Here is an 18,890-nt window from a genome sequence, read left to right on the forward strand (position 1 = left end):
GCATACACATGCAGCCTTTCCCCGGCCTGCTCTTCCATCTCCCCCAGCCCCTGCATTTGCAGGTCATCCCTAGCCACACAGATCTGACTTCAGACTCCTGGTCTGCTCTTACGCATGATTCCTTTCAGCCTTGGCCTTTGACGTTGTTGATTACGGCTCCTTCGTTAGCTTCTTTTCCATGATCATCTTGATCATTTTCTGACTTTCTCATGGCTGTCTTCTGCTCTCCGCCATCATCTCTACTTGGCTTGAAAGCCCAAGTGTTGGCATCACCCCCAGTATCTTCACTCCCTGCCACTAGCATTATCTTCAGAGATCCTAATCAATCTCACACCCTTAGATATTCCAGACTAGCAATGATGCCAATCTTTACTTATCTGCAGCTCATTCTGGAACCTCAGGTCCACATCCCCAGGTGACTGGGGTCCTGTTCTCACCTTCAAAATGGCTTCTTCTGCCACCGCCCTTCCCTCATCTTTCCTGGGGCACTGGGTGCCAAGTGCACTCAACTGGAGCCTGCTCAGTCCACTCACTGCCCGCATGTTTCTCCCCAACAATTTCTCTGGCTGCCCCTTCCCCTGTCTCACTCCTGCCACCTGCTTTGTGTCGATTGCTTGTCAGATCGTACCCTGGAAGCCCATGACACACTTTGTGCACTGTGGGCAGCACTTAGCAAACACTGACATCCGTGTTGACTTTGCGTGAACTCGTGCCTATTTGCACAGAAAATAAGCGTGGGCCATAGTCAAACCTGTAGCCATCTTTGGAGTAGGACCCTTGTTTTAAAAATGTGGTAAAATATACATCACATAAAATGTAACACTTTAAAGTATACAGTGCACAGTCATTGAGGGCATTCACAGTGGTGTTCAGCTGTCACCACCAGCACCAGAACCCTGTCATCTTGCAAAGCCGAAACTCCATTGCCATTAAACACCAGCTCCCCATGCTCCAACCCCAGCCCATGGCACCCACTATTCCACTTCCCGTCTCTGTGAATCTGAGGACTGCAGATATTTCATATGAGCAAACTCGTGCAGTGTCGGTCTGTTTGTGCCTGACTTATTTAACTTAACATAATGTTCTCAAGGTCATCCCTGTTGTAGCATGTCAGAATTTCCTTCCTTTCAGAGGTGAGTAATATTCCATTGTATGGATGTAACATTTTGTTTGTCCGTTCATCCATTGATGGACACTTGAGTGGTTTCTACCTTTTGGCTGTTGGGGATAATGTTGCTATAAAAATGGTGTATTAGTCCGTCTCACGTTGCCATAAAGAACTACCTGAGGCTGGGTTATTTATGAAGAAAAGTGGTTTAATTGGCTCACAGTTCCACAGGCTGTACAGGAGGCATGGTTGGGGAGGCCTTGGGAAACTTACAATCATGGCAGAAGGCAAAAGGGAAGCAAGCTGTCTTCACATGGTGGAGAGGGACAGAGAGAGCGTGAAGGGGAAGTTCTACACCCCACTTTTTTTTTAGATGGACTTTCACTCTATCAGCCAAGCTGGAGTGCAGTGGCATGATCTTGGCTTACTGCAACCTCCGCCTCCCAGGTTCCAGCAATTCTTCCACCTCAGCCTCCTGAGTAGCTGGGATTACAGACACGCACCACCACACACAGCTAATTTATGTAGTTTTAGTAGAGATGGGGTTTTTTCCATGTTGTCCAGACCGGTCTCGAGCTCCTGACCTCAAGCAGTCCACCCACCTGGGCCTCCCAAAGTGCTGGGATTACAGGTGTGAGCCACCGCGCCTGGCCGAGAAGTACTGCACACCTTTAAACAACCAGATTTCGTGAGAACTTTCAAGACAGCACTAGGAGGATGGTGCTAAACCACTGGAAACCACCCCCATGATCCAATCACCCACCAGGCCCCAATTCCAACACTGGGAAATGCAATGCATGAGATTCTGGTATGGGCACAGAGCCAAACCATATCAATGAGTGTACAAATCATCTTGTAATGTCTCTGCTTTCAGTTATTTTGGGTGTATACACAGAAGTAGGATTGTTGGATCATGTGGCAGTTCAATTTTTAAATTATAAGGAGTTACTGTGCTGTTTTACATAACGTTGCAAAATTTTACATTCCTAGCAATAGTACGCAAGGGTTCCAATTTCTTCATAGCCTCATCACCACTTGTTCTTTTCTGTTTTATTTACTTGTTTGTGTTTTATCGTAGCCATCCTAGCGGGTGTGAGGTGGCATCTCACTGAGGTTTGATTTTTGTTTCCCTAATCACTGGTGATGTTGGCATCTTTCCACATGCCGATGGATCATTGATATATCTTCTTGGAGTAATGTCTGTTCAAGTCTTTTGCCCATCTCTTAATTGGGTTGTTTGCTTGTTTACTTCTGGTTCAGTTGTAGGAGTTCTTATGTATTCTAGACATCAACCCCTCAATAGATATATGATTTACAAACTTGCACATTCTCTGGGTTGGATTTCCATTCTTTGGTGGTGTCCTCTGATACACAAAAGTTTTAATTTTGGTATTATTCCATTTGTCTGCTTTTTTGGTTGCCTGTGTTTTTGGTGTCATATCTAAGAAATCATTGCCAAGTCCAGCGTCATGCAGTATTCCCCCTATTTTTAATCATAAGAATTTTACAATTTTAGCTGTAACATTTAGCGTTTTGATCTATTTTCATTTAATTTTGGGATATGATGTAAGATAAGGGTTCCACTTCATTTTTGCAAATGGATATCAAGTTTTCCCAGCACCATTTATTGAAAAGACTGGGCTGGGTGTGGTGGCTCAAGCCTGTAATCCCAGCACTTTGGGAGGCCGAGGCAGGTGGATCACGAGGTCAGGAGATCAAGACCATCCTGGCTAACATGGTGAAACCCCGTCTGTACTAAAAATACAAAAAATTAGCTGGGCATGGTGGCGGGCACCTGTAGTCCCAGCTACTCGGGAGACTGAGGCAGGAGAATGGCGTGAACCCGGGAGGTGGAGCTTGCAGTGAGCCAAGATCACACCACTGCACTTCAGCCTGGGCAACAGTGTTAGACTCTGAAAGAAAGAAGGAAAGAAGGAAAGAAAAGGAAGGAAGGAAGGAAGGAAGGAAGGAAGGAAGGAAGGAAGGAAGGAAGGAAGGAAGGAAGGACAGAAGGAGAAGAAGATGACAGGAGGGAGGGAGGGAAGGAAGGAAGGCCGCAATAAACATACGTGTGCATGTGTCTTTATACCAGCATGATTTATAATCCTTTGGGTGTATCCCCAGTAATGGGATGGCTGGGTCAAATGGTATTTCTAGTTCTAGATCCTTGAGGAATCGCCACACTGTTTTCCACAATGGTTGAACTAGTTTACAGTCCCACCAACAGTGTAAAAGTGTTCCTATTTCTTCACATCCTCTCCAGCACCTGTTGTTTCCTGACTTTTTAATGATCGCCATTCTAACTGGTGTGAGATGGTATCTCATTGTGGTTTTGATTTGCATTTCTCTGATGGTGAGCGGTGGCAGAGTGCATTTCAATCTATTAGCATGTCAGCATAGTGTATTTTATATACATTTCATTTATTTATTTGTAGTTCTGTTTTTTAGAGACAGAGTCTACCTCTGTCACCCAGGCTGGAGTGCAATGGCATGATCTCGGCTCACTGCAACCTCTGCCTCCCAGGTTCAAGAGATTCTCATGTCTCAGCCTCCTGAGTAGCTGGAATTACAGATGCCTACCACCATACCCAGATAATTTTTTGTATTTTTGGTAGAGATGGGGTTTTGCCATGTTGCCCAGGCTGGTCTCACTCCTGGGCTAAAGCGATCTACCCACCTTGGCCTCCCTAAGTGCTGGGATTGTAGGTGAGAGCCACCACACCCGGCCTACACATTTAATTTAAAATAATAAATATGTAAACAGAAGACAGGCCAAAGTGGCAAACATTCTTAAACAGAGAAGCAGAATTACACCAGTAAGCATCGGCAGAGACCCTGCCCTCCCCCGGTCCTGGACGGTTCCCCTGGGTGAACACCAGGTCTGCTTTCCCCACTCGCCTTCCCCGCGTCCCTTCTTCCTCTGCCTGTGCCTCCTCCACCTCTCTAAATTCCTTGTTACCATCCTGCGCCACTCCAGAAATGATGGTTAATACTGAGTGTCAACTTGATTGGTTTGAGGGATACAAAGTATTGATCCTGAGTGTGTCTGTGTGGGGGTTGCCAATGGAGATTAACATTTGAGTCAGTGGACTGGGGTAGGCAAACACACCCTTAATTGGGTGGGCACCATCTAAGCAGCTGCCAGTGAACATAAAGCAGGCAGAAAAATGTGAAAAGGGCGATGGGCCTAGCCTCCCAGCCTACATCTTTCTCCCGTGCCAGATGCTTCCTGCCCTCGAACATCAGACTCCAAGTTCTTCCTGCCTCGAACATCGGACTCCAAGTTCTTCCTGCCCTTGAACATCGGACTCCAAGTTCTTTCTGCCCTCGAACATCGGACTCCAAGTTCTTCCTTCCTCGAACATCGGACTCCAAGTTCTTCCTGCCTCGAACATCAGACTCCAAGTTCTTCCTGCCTCGAACATCGGACTCCAAGTTCTTCCTGCCCTCGAACATCGGACTCCAAGTTCTTTCTGCCCTCGAACATCGGACTCCAAGTTCTTCCTGCCTCGAACATTAGACTCCAAGTTCTTCCTGCCCTCGAACATCGGACTCCAAGTTCTTCAGTTTTCAGATTTAGACTCTGGCTCTTGTTGCTCCTCAAGCTTGCAGACGGCCTATTGTGGGACCCTGTGATTGTATAAGTTAATATTTAATAAACTCCCCTTGATATATATCTATCCCATTAGTTCTGTCTCTCTGTAGAACCCTGACTAATATAAGATACTTTTATCAGTAAGGCACAACACCGGGAGCCAAGAGTCGGAGGCAGGAACATGCCCCGCACTGCTGCTTTCTGGGCGGTGGAGATACCCACATCCATCACCAGTCCTGGCCCTGCTGGTCTAGCCCTGTGCATGTTTCCCGGGACTGCCCTAAGGAACATCCGCAAACTGAGTGGCTTAAAACAACAGAAATTTATCATTTCCGAGATCAAAGGGTTGGCAGGGCTGAACTCTCTCAGGTTCAGGTGAATCCTTCCTGCCTCTTCCCGCTTTGGGTGGCTCCTGCAGTCCCTGGCATTCCTCGATCTGCAGCTCCTCACCCCAGCTTCCACCCTTGTCTCCACACCTGGCTCTCCTCCCTGGGTTTCTGTCTCCTTTTCCCGGAAGATCACTGGTCACGGGATTCGAGCCCCATGTGCTCCAGCACAGCCTCACCTTGGTCTCTTCTGCAAAGAGCCTACTTCCAAATAAGATACTGGGGCTAAGACTCCAGCATGACTTTTGGGGGGACACAAGTCATCCCTGTGCACCAACCCACAAGAAACGTGGAGCAAACTGCAATGCTGAGCTGTGGTGTTGGAAGCGATAAATGAGGAGCCAGGACTCAGGGACAGAGAGACTGGCCCATCCTCTGTGCATATGGCAAGCTGTGTGCCTGCCCAAACCGCACCTGTCGTCTGTAAAATGAGGATGAAAGCACCATCTCGTGAGTTTACCATGAGAATTCAATGTAAGGCATTTAGCCTAGTTCCAGGTATGCAAGAAGGGTGCCTTAAATGAGGATCACTGCTCTGAAGTGCTGTCGAAAATCCTTTCAAAGTCCGTTCAATCATGGCTGATGCTCTTCGTGAGCTAAAGCGTTTTCTGCAGGTCTCCTTCCACAATCCAGTCTGCTTTAGATTGAAGAAAGCATTGGTCTCCAGGGGCTCACTGACCCCACGATAAAAACAGAAAGATCCCTCAACACCCCAGCGTGGGTCAGCATTTCCCCCGGACACACGCTGCGGCCCCAGTGTGCACATTGACCAGAAACTCACCTGGGCCGTGCCAGCCCCTGCTTGTAAGGTGGCTCTCGGTCTACCCCAGCGGAGCTGCCTGTGCCCGCGTGATTTCTCTCCCTTCCCACACCCCATCCTGATGTTGCTTCAGACAGCTCCATGTGTCCGGTTTTGTTAATGAACAGAATCGCTTCTTTAACTTTTCCATTAATTCCAGTCCTTCATTTGTGCCTGTTGTCTATGATACTTAAAAGGCTAATCTTAATGCTTTTGTTTTAACATATTTGAAAATGAACTTGAATGTGCTATTTAATATCATGTTTTGTTTTATCACATCCTAATGAAGTTTACTAGCTATTGTCCTGTAAAAAGCTATTTTAACATTTATTATCTGGATTTTTCGCCCCTGCAGCACGTGTCATTTTCTGTAGTGGTGTCCAAAAATTAAGTCAAAGGTATTTAAGGGAACTCTGATTGTGCTTCTCAGGAGCCCTAGAAAATTTGATAAGTCATTAAGCTGACTGTGTGCAAGAGGAAATTCTCCACCGACAGCCTGAAGCCAAGATGGGATGGCTTTAGACCCACCAGGCGCTCACAGCACTCAGCTCAAGCCTCAGCATCCCCCAGAGGTGACATGCATGGAGTTCTCAGTGGATGGCACCTTACTCAGTTTGAGGGAGAGTCACACGGAGTCCACATACTCACTGTGGTTCCCACGCCCACCCTGCGCTCTGCTGAGGCCTGGCTGCCGTCTGCAGCCATGCCATGCTGTCCTCCGGGGGACCTGCAGGATGTAACTAAGGCATAACACCTGTATCACTGGGGTCCAGGAGAAAAGAAGGACTGAGAAGTACTCAAAAAATATTACAGCCTCAGACTTCCCCAAATTGGCTAGAGACATAAACCTACATATTCCAGAAGTTGAACAAACTCTAAACAGAATAAGCCCAGAGAATTCCATACCCAGATCTTTACAATTAAGCTCATGAAAACTAAAGAAAAAGAAAACTAATCTTAAAAGCAGCCTGAGAAAAATAATACAGCACTTAGGGAGGAAAAATGATTCAAATTACAGTGTCTTTCTCATCAGAAACTACAGAGGCCAGAAGAAATGTCCCAATATTGTTTTAAGTTCTGAAAGAAAAGAATTGGCACACAGAAACCTTTATTCGCTTGAAAATATATTTCAGGAATTTAAAAGAATGTAAACATTTTCTGATTTAAAAAAAGATTAAGAGTTTAGTACCAGCAGATCTACCCAAAAAGAATAAAGGAAGTTCTCTAAACAGAAATCAAATGATGAAAGAAGGAATCTGGGAACATCAGGAGGGAAGAAAGGCCATGGTGAGCAAGAGTGCAGGTGACACCACAGACATTTCTTGTCTTACTGAGTTTTCTTACTTTTTTTTTTTTTTAGGCAGAGTCTCGCTCTGTCGCCCAGGCTGGAGTGCAGTGGTGTGATCTCAGCTCACTACAGCCTCCGCCTCCCAGGTTCAAGAGATTCTACTGCCTCAGCCTCCCAAGTGTCTGAGACTGCAGGCATGCGCCACGATGCCCAGCTAATTTTTTGTATTTAGTAGAGACAGGGTTTCATCATGTTAGCCAGGCTGGTCTCGATCTCCTGACCTCGTGATCCTCCCACCTCAGCCTTCCAAAGTACTGGGATTACAACTGTGAGCCACTTCACCCGGCTGAGTTTACTAAATTATGTTTTATGGTCAAAAATAATACCACTGTCTGATGTAATTATAAATGTATATGAAGAAACTATTTGAAATATATATACTATAAACAGGGGAGGGAAAATGAAGTTGAAGGGGAGTGAGTTTTCTGTACTTCAACAAAACTGATGTAGGGGTGACCACTGTGTATATAGAATGTGTATACAACTGTGTATAGAGAACCAGAGCAACCTCTAAAAAGGCCATCCAAAGAGACACTCAAAAAATACAGATAAATTGGAATGCAAAAAAAAAAAAAGAAGAAGAAGTTTAAGTAACTTACAGTTAGGCAGGAAAAAAAAGCAGAGAAATCAAAGACAGGAAACAAAAAATAAAGTATCAGTCTTAAGCCCTAAGATATCAATAATTACATGAAGTGGAAATGGTGTAAATGCACCAAGTAAGAAACAGAGATTGGCAGAGTAGATTAACAAGATGACCAAGCTCTAATGAAGAAACTGACTTCAAAGATAACCATGTAGATGGTTTGAAAGTAAATGAGTAAAAAGAGATAAATCATGTAACCTTGATCAAAGGAAAGCAGGAGTAGCCCTATTATCAGATAAAGGAGACTTCAGAGAAAATAAAATTACTAGATGCAGAGAGAGTGGCGTTATAGAATGATAAGAGGCTCAGTCCACAGAGAAGACCCAGCCATCCTGAGTGAGTATTCACAAAACAACGGGGCTGCAAAATATGGGAAGCAAAAACTGAAAATTGAAAAATAACAGAAAAATCTACAATTACGGTGAAAGGCCTCAACACTCCTTCTCAACAGTTGACAGACAACTAGGTAAAATATCAGCAAATATATAGAAGAATTCAACAGTACCATCAACTAAAAGAATCTAGTAAATATTTATGGAGTCCCCCCACCACATACTATAGGATAATAACATTATTTTCAAGTGTCCATGCAACTTTTAGTAGGATCAGCCATATCTGGGGGCATAAACAAGCATCAACCAATTTGTAAGAACTGAAAACATACAAAGAATGTTATCTAATTAAAATGGAAACAAATTTGAAATCAACAACAGAAAGATAATAGGAAATTCTCCAAACACTTAGATACTGCACACTTATAAATAAGCAATGTGTCAAACATGCAGTTTCAAGGCAAATGAAAAAATAATGAGGATATGAAAATGAGAACCGTGTAATATATCAAAGTTTGTGAGACACAGCTGAATCAGAGCTGCACAGGAAATTTACGGCATTAACAGCATACATTCATTAGAGAAGAGGAAATGTCTAAAAACCGTAGGCTTCCGCCTCAATAAACTAGAAACAGAAGAGCAAAATAAACCCCAGGGAAGAGCAGACATCAGTAAAATTGAAAACAGAAAAACAGAGGAAACCAGTGAAACAAAGAGCTGTTTCTTTGAAGATATCATTAAATTTGGCAAATGTTTAGAAAACAGACACAAAAAAAGAGGAGAAAAAGAGAAGACAAAAATTGAGAATATAATAAATGAAATGGGGTATCACTACAGACTGTAAACTTCAACAGGATAAGGAAAATACAATGAATAACTCTACACATATAAATCTTGCAACTTAAACCAAAGAGACTGTTTCCTCGTAAACCACGAACTGCCACAATTCCATCACTATAGTCTTGGGAGCCTTATCATTACTAGGAAAACTGTATTTGTGGCTTAAAAACTTTCAAAATGAAATGTTTAGTTCAGATGACTTCACTAGAGAATTCTATCAAATGTCAAAGCGAACACCAATATCTTCTCTATAATATCTTCTAGAAGAAAAAAGAAGGAAACACAAGTTTTTGAAGCAAGCATTACCCTTATACCAGAAGCAGTCAAAAACACTCCAGAAAATAAACTGTAGACCAATATTCTCCATGAATACAGACACGAAATCTTCAAGAAAACACTTGATGACCTACGCTTGGCAGATGCTGTTATTTCTCTTATGTCTGACTCCAGTTCCTTTTCCAGGCTGCTTGCTTTACTGCCCACTATTGGGAGAGCATTTTCCTTAATGGAAACGAGCAAATCAAAGGGGGCAAGTTGCCTGTCATCTCCTGAAGTTACAGCATCTCACCTGAGCAACCCAACTGTGGCATCTTGTTCTTGGTGTTCAGAACACAGAAGAGAAATCTTGTCTTGGCCAGCACGGTGGCTCACTCCTGTAATCCCAACACTTTCTTGTCTTGGCCAGGTGTGGTGGTTCACGCCTGTAATCCCAGCACTTTGGGAGGCCGAGGCAGGTGTATCACTGAGTTCAGAAGTTTGAGAGCAGCCTGGTCAGCATGGTGAAACCCCATCTCTACTAGAAATACAAAAATTAGGCGAGCGTGGTAGGGGATGCCTGTAATCCCAGCTATGGGAGGCTGAGGCAGGAGAATCACTTGAACCTGGAGGTGGAGGTTGCAGTGAGCCGAGATCACGCCACTGCACTCCAGTCTGGGCAATAAGAGCAAAGCTCTGTCTCAAAAAAATATATATATATGTGTGTGTGTGTGTGTGTGTGTGTGTGTGTGTGTGTGTATGTGTATATATATAAATAGATATGTGTAAATATATATGTGTGTATATATATGGTTTTATCTCTGGTATTAGTGTTTTTTCTTTCTTGTTTTAACTCTTCAGGTAATTCTGTGCTTTATATTTTTGATAGTTTCTGTAAATATTGATTGCTCTGTGCTATTGCTCTTGATTTATTTTATTCCAAAAGCTGAACTACAAAACCATTTACTTTAAGCTTTCATTAATAAGACCACTTTTGATATTTTCACATAAAAAGTTCTGAAACTATTTTACGTTTCGGTCAGTTGTGGAAGGAGGTACTTAGAACTTGTTTTTTTTCTTGAACTCATTAATTGATTCAGAAGCTTTGCTGTAAGCCCAGAGCTGTGGTCTACAGTTGGTCATTTTTCTATGGGTCACCATATAATGTGCTGGAGATAAAGTTCAGTCCCATCTTCAGCCACACCATGAAGTGTTCTGCATATACCTTTTCTCTGTAATTTCATCAGTAGATCCAGTGTTATCCTAGTAAGTTGTTCCTGTGGCCTCCACATCTTGGAGAATTCCAAATGACGACACCAAATGAGATATGTGGACATTCTCTCCCTGAGTTACATGAAAATGTTTAAATTACTAGTTTTATCAAAATGCGCTGGGCAGTCTATGAGGATGTCTTTCAAGAAACCGGTACACAAAAATAAACATTCCCAGACTCCCTCTGATGTGGGAAGTGGCCATGAGGCAACCCTTCCTTCAGGATCTGGGGCATGTGTGCCAATTAGAGTTTCTTCCAAGGCATCAAGGGAAAATTGCAAACATAGAGGAAGCCTGGAAATAATCCCACATGTCATTCATTCACTAGGTTGAAAGAATTGTGTTTGCGAAGTCCTGTGATAAGACTGTTTTGTGGGAGTTGTATGTACAGCAGTAATGAGGAAACAGATTTTTTTTTAAATTCCTTCAAGTTCTAAAAATGCAAATGATGAGACACTCTATGTGTCTGGGAGGATATTGATTGATTAATTCTGAAAATGAGATTTTGTGCAGCCAGAGGTTCCTTAGACGAAAGCTTTCTCTTTTTCCTCCATCCTAAGCCCCTTTGGAGATGATGCAAATGTGTTGTGTGCTTATGTAGCCATCTGGAGTAACTTTGGCCTGTGCCGTAAAGATGGGCTGTAATTACTGAATGTGTGTGCATTGCCATTCAGCGGTAGCCACTGATGTTTACAATTTCTACAGATCCTATGATGATAGCTACTTAGTCTACATAAAATATAGCAGTTACCCTTGGAATACTTTCATTTCCTATTTTATCATCACTAGATTTAAATTCTAGAGCTTGAGTAGCTTTCAAATCTGAGCTGTGAGAATGTCACCTCCTGTGGACTTTCACGTAGAACCTCAATCCTCCTCACACTCTGGGTCAGATTCATGGAAGGTGAGCAGGGGGAGCTGGCTGGGACTGTGCTTTTCAGCCACCACTCATTGCAATCTGCTCTCGGATTCCCATCGCAAAGCCAACGGTGTGTAGAGTATTCGTGACCGCCGGCTGTGTGTGTGGCGTTGGCTGGACCCCCAGTTGTCCTGGAAGGGTCAGGAGCTGTGTGAAGCCCAAGACAGATGGGTCCTTCCAGCCTTTTGCCCCCCTCCCCCCATCCCCGCCACCCCACCCCCGCCACCTGCTCTCCCCTATGAGGGGAGGGGCAGGGACTTGAGCTACTCTGTTTGTGACAATCTGTAAGGAAAGGTTGACAGGCGTGAAGATATTGAAGGTACGCAGTCAGCTATTTAGGAAAAGGACAATAGCAGAACAAGAGATAAGTGAGGAAGAACCTCCCAAGCTATGCAGCCGCAGGGCCGAGCACGGCGGGCGCGGGGGGCAGTGTGGGTCTTGTCAGGCAGCGTGGGCAGCCCATGGAGTGGAGCCGTGGCAGGAATGAGACCTGAGATCTGAGACCTGACTGACTCCAGCCCGCCTCGGTCAGGGTATGTGTGAGTGTGTAAGCCATGCACTGTCAGCCGTGCGCTGTGTGTGAGAGCCACACTGTGTGTGAGCCATGCGCTGTGTGTGTGTGAGGTACATGCTGTGTGTCAGAGCAGTGCACTGTGAGCCAAACTGTGTGTGTGCACATGTGTATGCCATGCACCGTGTGTCAGAGAGCTGTGTGCTGTGTGTGTGCCCTGAACTGTGTGTGAGCGTGTGTAAGCCGCATGCTGTGTGAGACTTGTAGGCTGTGTGGGTGTGAGCCGCACATTGTGGGTGTGGGTGTGTGTGTGTGTGGTGTGAGAGTCGTGCACTGTGTGGTGCGTGTCGTGTGCTGTGTGTGTGTGGTGTGTGAGCCATGGCCTCTGTGGGGGGGGGGGGGTGTGAGCCATGTGCTCTGTGTGGGGGGGGAGTGTGAGCCATGCATTGTGTGTCCGTGTGTGTGTCTGTGTGTGTGGTGGGTGAGCCGTGCATTGTGTATGTGTGTGGTATGTGAACTGTGCACTGTGTGTGAGCCATGCATTGTGTGTGTGTGTGTGTGGTGTGCGAGCCATGCATTGTGTGTGGTGTATAAACCATGCACTCTGTGTGTATGTGTGTATATATGGTGTTAGCCGTGCACTGTGACTGTGTGTGTGGTGTATGTGCCGTGTATTGTGTGTGTGTGTGTGTGTGTGTGTATGCGTGTATGCAAGAGAGAGAGAAAAGGAAGGAGAGAGAGAGAGTGTAGGCATCAAGCACCCCTTTCCCATAAGAGTAACGTGTTTGGATGCCAAAGGGCCGTGCACACCCTGGCTCAGAGAGAGGCCAAGAACCCACGGCTCTATTTATCCAACTCAAATTGATGGCTCCAATTCTCTTCTAAATGGGAACATTTTACCTGCAGATTTATTGCAGAGATTGTTAAAAATAACTTTTACCGAGTTATTAGGGTTCCTGCTTCTTTTGTCTTGAGTCGCGTGAAAACATTTAAAGTACAAATCTCGCTTTCACCCAACATGACTGCGAGTGCACTGGCAGGTGTTCACGGGCTCCGCAGCCTGAAGCCCAGAGACCTTCCGGGCAGAGACCAGGGGCAGAGAGCCCGGGTTTCCCCTCAGGAGTGTCACGTGCTGGTCCAGGCCGCTCCCCACACAAACCACCCGCCCCAGGGTGAGCAGAGCCCGGGTTTCCCCTCAGAAGCGTCACGTGCTGGTCCAGGCCGCCCTCCACCCAAACCACCCGCCCAGGGGTGAGCAGAGAACCCGAGTTTCCCCTCACAAGCACCACGTGCTGGTCCAGGCCGCCCTCCACACAAACCACCCACCGCGGGTGGGATGTGCTGCAGACTGCGGGACTTCTCGCACTGTGTGACTGATGTCATTTTTGTGTGGTTTTGGCGGTATCCCTGCTGTCCTGTTCTGCTGCTTGGTGATGTTGTAAATTGTACTGCTCTTCAGAATTTTCTCATGAAGTGCCACGTCTAGCTCCTGCCGGAACATGCCGTGGGCCTCATGCAAAGAAAAGTGAGCATATTGCCCACTAGGTACAATGAGCTAGCAGGAGGAAAATTCAGTGGTTTACTGTGTTTTCAAACACGCGTTGGAGAATAGAGATTGGCTGGGCTCTGTGCATTTGTTCTGAGTTAGAGCAGTGCCGGGGAACACTCCCCCCTCACAGAGCTGGAAATATTGGCCTCTCGACGAAAAGCAAGAACGAACTCCCTGTACGCAGTTGTTCCTGCAGGTATCCCGGGACCCTGCTTCCTCCTGTTTTGTTCCCTGTAACTTTCATGTTAGAGCATTTTATAATTTTTGACCAAAGACGAGTTAATATTGCACCTACTTAATTAAAGTTAAACAGCTTTATTAAAGAATGTTTTCTCAAAATTCCTACTTTTTTCTAGTCCAGAACATACATGTGCAGCTGGCAAGGAGAGGTGCTGTGTTTCACGGTGGATTTCGCGATGGGATTTACCTGTTTTGAGAGTAAGACAAAGGTAAGAGGCCGAGCAGGCATCCATCCGCCCCGTTGCCATGTGCTTGGTTACATTCCATGGACTTTAACACGCAGGCCTGTCTGACAGAAGCCACCACCCCTGCTGGATTGTGTGTTGTGCAGAGGCGATGCTTTCTTAGACTGTCTCCTTTTTTTCTGATAGCTCAGGGACCCAGGATTTCCACAAGCCCTGAGTGTGTCTGGCCAGTAGGATTCACAGCAGGGTCAGTTGGGTGGACAGGGAAATTGAAGATGCCGCTGCTAAGGAGGGACCCACAACACTTGAGTAAATGCTTTGAAAAAACACTCCTCGTTGCCTGCCTTCTACCTGAACATTCGTGGTAACCGTGAACAGCACCTGTGCCTGGGTGCCAGGAATATACAGCTGCCGTTAGGAAGGGAGCGAGACCCATTTCCACCCGCGTCTGAGCTTTCTCCTAACTACATAAGTGTTAAGGAAATGCTTTGCGAGGACAATCCACTGTTTTGTCATATTTTTCAAAACCTACTCTCTGTGTTAATTAAGAATGAATGAAATGGAAAGTGTTGGTAGGATAAATATAGTGGTTAAAATTTTTTTTCAACAAATTGAGTTGAAAGACCTAATTGTCTTTTATTAGCAATCCCGAATCAGGCAGCATCCCCTTTACAAAATAGAGCCCCGTTCGTTTTCTCATGGTCATTTCCTGACTTCCGTGTTCAGGAACCTTTGGGTGCTCTCTGCAGTGAATTGGTCCTTTAATCTGTAGGTTAATGAGCACTGGGAGCTGCGCCTTCTTTCTGAGAAGCCACCCTCACTGCGTGGCCTCTCCACAAAAAGCCAGACAAAAACCCTTTCCTGGGCAGGGTCTCTCAAGCTGGTGGTTTTGCCCCCGAGGGACACTTGGACATGCCTGAGACATTTTCTATTGTCAGGACTTGGTGGCGGTTTCTGCTAATATCCAGGGCACCTGGAGGGTGGAGCCAGGGATGCTGCTCAGGGCACAGGGCCCTGCACAGGGCATCTTCGGGGCCTACTGGGCAATAGTGTGGAAGTTGAGAAACCCTGGCTAGGGCCATGGGCTATTTCCTTTACGGAATTCCAGGGCCAGAAAACTTAATGGGGTCATTGTTCCCCTCCAAGGGCACATACCATGTCTGTAATGACAGTAGCACATATTTGCATAAGTGCTGAATAAGAAGAAGGGATTTCACATCTGCCGTCCAGTATTCAGGTCCATAATTCTGTGGACCCTAAAGTCACACAGTGGGAAGTAGCTTCCCGGTTCCACTTAGGTGTTTTTCCCGCTGTCCCTGGTCTGCCGTATGGACCTGCCGGTTCCAGGCTAGGTGGCTTGCTCTGAATATTATTTGGAAGCCAGATCTGTATAACCTCACCGTGCATGTCCTTCTGAGATAAGGGAGGTCATGAAGCAACTATTCAAGCGTAAGGACAAACTCTCCATACAGCTTCTTAAATAGAACACCTGATTTGTAACTTCTGCTTCTTGCTCTGTGTTTGAAGTAATGAAGTATTCCAGGTAATCTGAAGGGAGATTCCAAATTCTGCTTTAGAGCAGGTTTGCATAGCCCCCTCATTGCAGCCCCTGGGGTCCTGGGTGTCCCTCCTTAGGAAGGAGCCTGTGAGCTCCTCCTTTCCAGGAGAGAAACACTGGCCCACCGTCCCCATTGCCTGGGTCAGCATTCACCAGGGGCGTCTATCTGTGCCTGTGTTGCTGTGGGTAATGTACTTACAGGCCCTTCCCAGCCAGCACCTCTCACCCATGCCCGGGGCTCAGCACAGTGTCCAGAGGTCACGAGTCTCCCTGTCGTGATTCTGCCAGAAGGTCTCACCATAGGAAGATCCAACTGAGTCTGCAAAAAGGAAAAGAACATCCGTCACCACGTTTAGCCAAGCCCTGAGCCTCGTACCTGCAGGGGCTGTTTTTCACCTGGAGTGGCCACGGGGCTCTCTGGGTGGGAGCGATGTTTGTTAGTTTCCAGGCCATTGCTCAACGTGATAACACATTTCCTACCTTCATTTCCCCGGTGAGTTTCCTTTCTTCCTGGGCTGCCCTGTGCCTTTCCTCCTCAAGGGCCTTTCCCGGAGCCTCTTCCCATTTCCCTGGTGTGGTCAATGATGCCAGGCACAGTCAGGCAGAGCTGGGCTTGGGGCCTCACAGGGCACTTCCTATCATTTCAGACAGAACTATCTCCAGAGTCAACCCTAAGATTAATGCAGTCAACTTTTAAAATAGCTATAATTTGTTTCTTAATGCTGTGTAAAATGCAGTTGTGAACCCTTTGGTAAAGCAGCAGTGTTTTAAACTCCTGGTAACCAGACCGTCCAACTCAGCCGAACTCCTATAATCAAAGCCCATTTGTCTACAGCCTTTAGTGCCTCTTTCTGTTTGACAGCTTGGGTATCCCTCACCCAAAATGACCTGGGCAGTGCTAGAGTAAGCATGCAGACAGTCCGGGGGCCTCTTTGCCTACGTGCTGGGCAGGTGGCCTGGCCGGCTCCAGCCCTCCGCCCACTCACTCTCCTTCCAGGGAGGAACTTTTCACCTCCTCAGCTGAGGGTCTCTTCTGTTCGCTGTCCTCTCCACTCTAGGTCAACTTTGTGTAAAGATTCAATGAAGATGTCTTTTTGTGGTCTGAATCTGAGGCTCAGAGGCCCTGACCTGCTGACCTATTTTCCTTTGAAGGAGAGCACTTGACCTCACATTTTTCTTGGGATTATTTCTTTATTTCAAGGAGTTCTGGCCTAACACTGGTATGCTGAGTCCACTCAGACAGCAACTCAACATGAAAATAGCGCATGAAAATAGGGTTTATTATAGAATTTACAATATTTGAATTAATATTTTTTGAAGGAAAGCTTTCCCACCTTAACTATGAAGGATAAACCAATGAGTTGTAAATTCATAAAATATTGATAATTTTGCTTTATTTGGCATCTTGTCACTCATGTCAATGTTGGAGGACATTTGTAAGTTTGGCATCAATAGGCTTCTAATTGTGTATTGATAAGAACATCAATATGATGAATGATATGAAACAATTATGCAAATAAATATAATAGTGCCCGTGTGCCCTGTGTATTAGTTATTAGAAAAAAAATCAAATAGATTATGTGGCTATAAATATTTTGTTTGGGAGTTACCATGCTTATATTCACAAGACAATTAGCACTTTTACACCACACTATACTGTTAACTTAGGACATTTGTGTATTATTTCTGGGTCAAAACTAGACCATGACATGGCAGCAATGCCTGTTCACCAAACTCTTGCAAGAAAAGAGGTTCTGGACTTGGGAGGCCAACCCAACTCATCTGCTGGGACATCCTGCTTCGAAGCCTGTGTGTGGTCACATTTCTTGATTGCCCACCTCTGCTTGCCAGAGAAAGACAAGCAATTGTTTCCAAGCCTAAATCCATTAACCATCAACTGTCTATTTTCAACGTTGAGGAAAGAGTTAAGCAGGAAAACAAAAAATGTGTTTGACCATGAAAATATTTTCTGTACTTACAAAATAAATGAGAAGACCATTATCTAATCTATATGGCCTAAATCTCTAGATGGAAAGTATTTTTTTTTAATTAAAGAGGATAAACTAGAACATCCTCCTAGCTGCTAGAGGTGGAGAGCGTCCCTGCCTCACGCAGGCAGGTCACCTGCCCTGTCCAAGTGCACTCCAGGCCGGTGGGGCCTCTGGGTGACGTCCACATCCTCTTCTTGCTCTCTGGATTAGCACTGACTTCCCTCCTATTCCATGTAACTAATCAGAAGTGGGAGAGAATATCAACAAGAATAGAACCCACAGTGGTGTGAGAGAAGTGGAGACTGACCCCGGGTGCGCACCAGGCACCAACCTGGCAACAACCTGGGTCCGGGAGGGGTCCTGCCTGAGCCCTCAGCCTCCACAGGGCTCAGGATGGGGCCCGGTTGCACATGTGGGACTGAGAGCTGCTGGAAAGGTAGAACCACCACAGGATTCACTTGCTCTTCGGGGCACAATGAAAAGCTAGACTTGTCTCTAAATGGCAACTTCTATTCTAACTGTACCACCAGGTCACTCCCCACACTGCAGCAAATTATGATTCTGTATTCAGGGTGATCAGTGCAGACCCTCACAAGAGTGTCCTGGTGCTGCCCTGGCCCCCATGGGGCCTGGTCCTTAGCTAGGAACAGGATTCCTGTGGGGCTGAGTTAAGGTTGATGGAGAGGAACAAAAAGATCTGTTTTTAAAAGCTGAAAAGGAATTGTTTGTTGTGGGAGATAAAGTGCAGACTTGGCTTTGGCCTGATGAGGAGGAGCAGCAAGTGTCTCCACAGCTCCCTGGAAAACACCAAGAAATGAATCAAGTTTGAACTGAGAGTACGTCAAAGTCCCTGGTGTCATGGAGTTGCCTGGTACTGCCCATGGCACCTCCACCGTGAAGGATTCAAGGATTACCTTCCATTGTCGGTGTGTTAACAATCGGACTGCATTACAGGGGAAGTTTTACCTTCCATTGTCAGTTATGTTAACAATCAGACTGTGTTACAAAGGAAGTGAGATGTGATTATCATCTTTAACAACCTGAAACCATCACAGTAATATGTAAACGTTAGCATGTTTCATGTAACGTGCACTCAACTGCAAAGCTGCTCTTTAATTACTAAAACTACAAAAAAATATTTTCTGTCTTCCAAGAGGGAGAACTGAAAATCTGGCTTCCCTTCAGCTTTTATCTGTGCCACGGGAGGATGGGTCCACCCGAGTTTATCCCCCAGGCTGTGGAACAAATAAAAATAACTCTGTTGTGACTAGCTGCCAACAGCATCTCTGGAGCTGTGAGTGGAGCAAATGCCACATTCCGATCTAGAAGGTCCGATCGCGCTTTGGAGAAGGGCTTAGA

General features: G+C 45.7%; 1 protein-coding gene across 5 annotated transcripts in view; it reads left to right on the top strand.

Moving 5' to 3' along the window:
* Positions 1-18,890, top strand: part of SNTG2 (syntrophin gamma 2) — a 378,883-nt gene that overhangs the window by 328,668 nt on the left and 31,325 nt on the right. For all 5 annotated transcript variants that reach the window (XM_038006474.2, XM_038006475.2, XM_073022727.1 and 2 more), the window contains one exon: positions 13,914-14,006. In XM_038006474.2, the coding sequence (XP_037862402.2) occupies positions 13,914-14,006 (93 nt within the window). The remainder of the gene's footprint in view (positions 1-13,913; positions 14,007-18,890) is intronic.

This window comes from Chlorocebus sabaeus, chromosome 14 (genome assembly GCF_047675955.1).
Source record: "Chlorocebus sabaeus isolate Y175 chromosome 14, mChlSab1.0.hap1, whole genome shotgun sequence".
Lineage (NCBI taxonomy): Eukaryota > Metazoa > Chordata > Mammalia > Primates > Cercopithecidae > Chlorocebus > Chlorocebus sabaeus.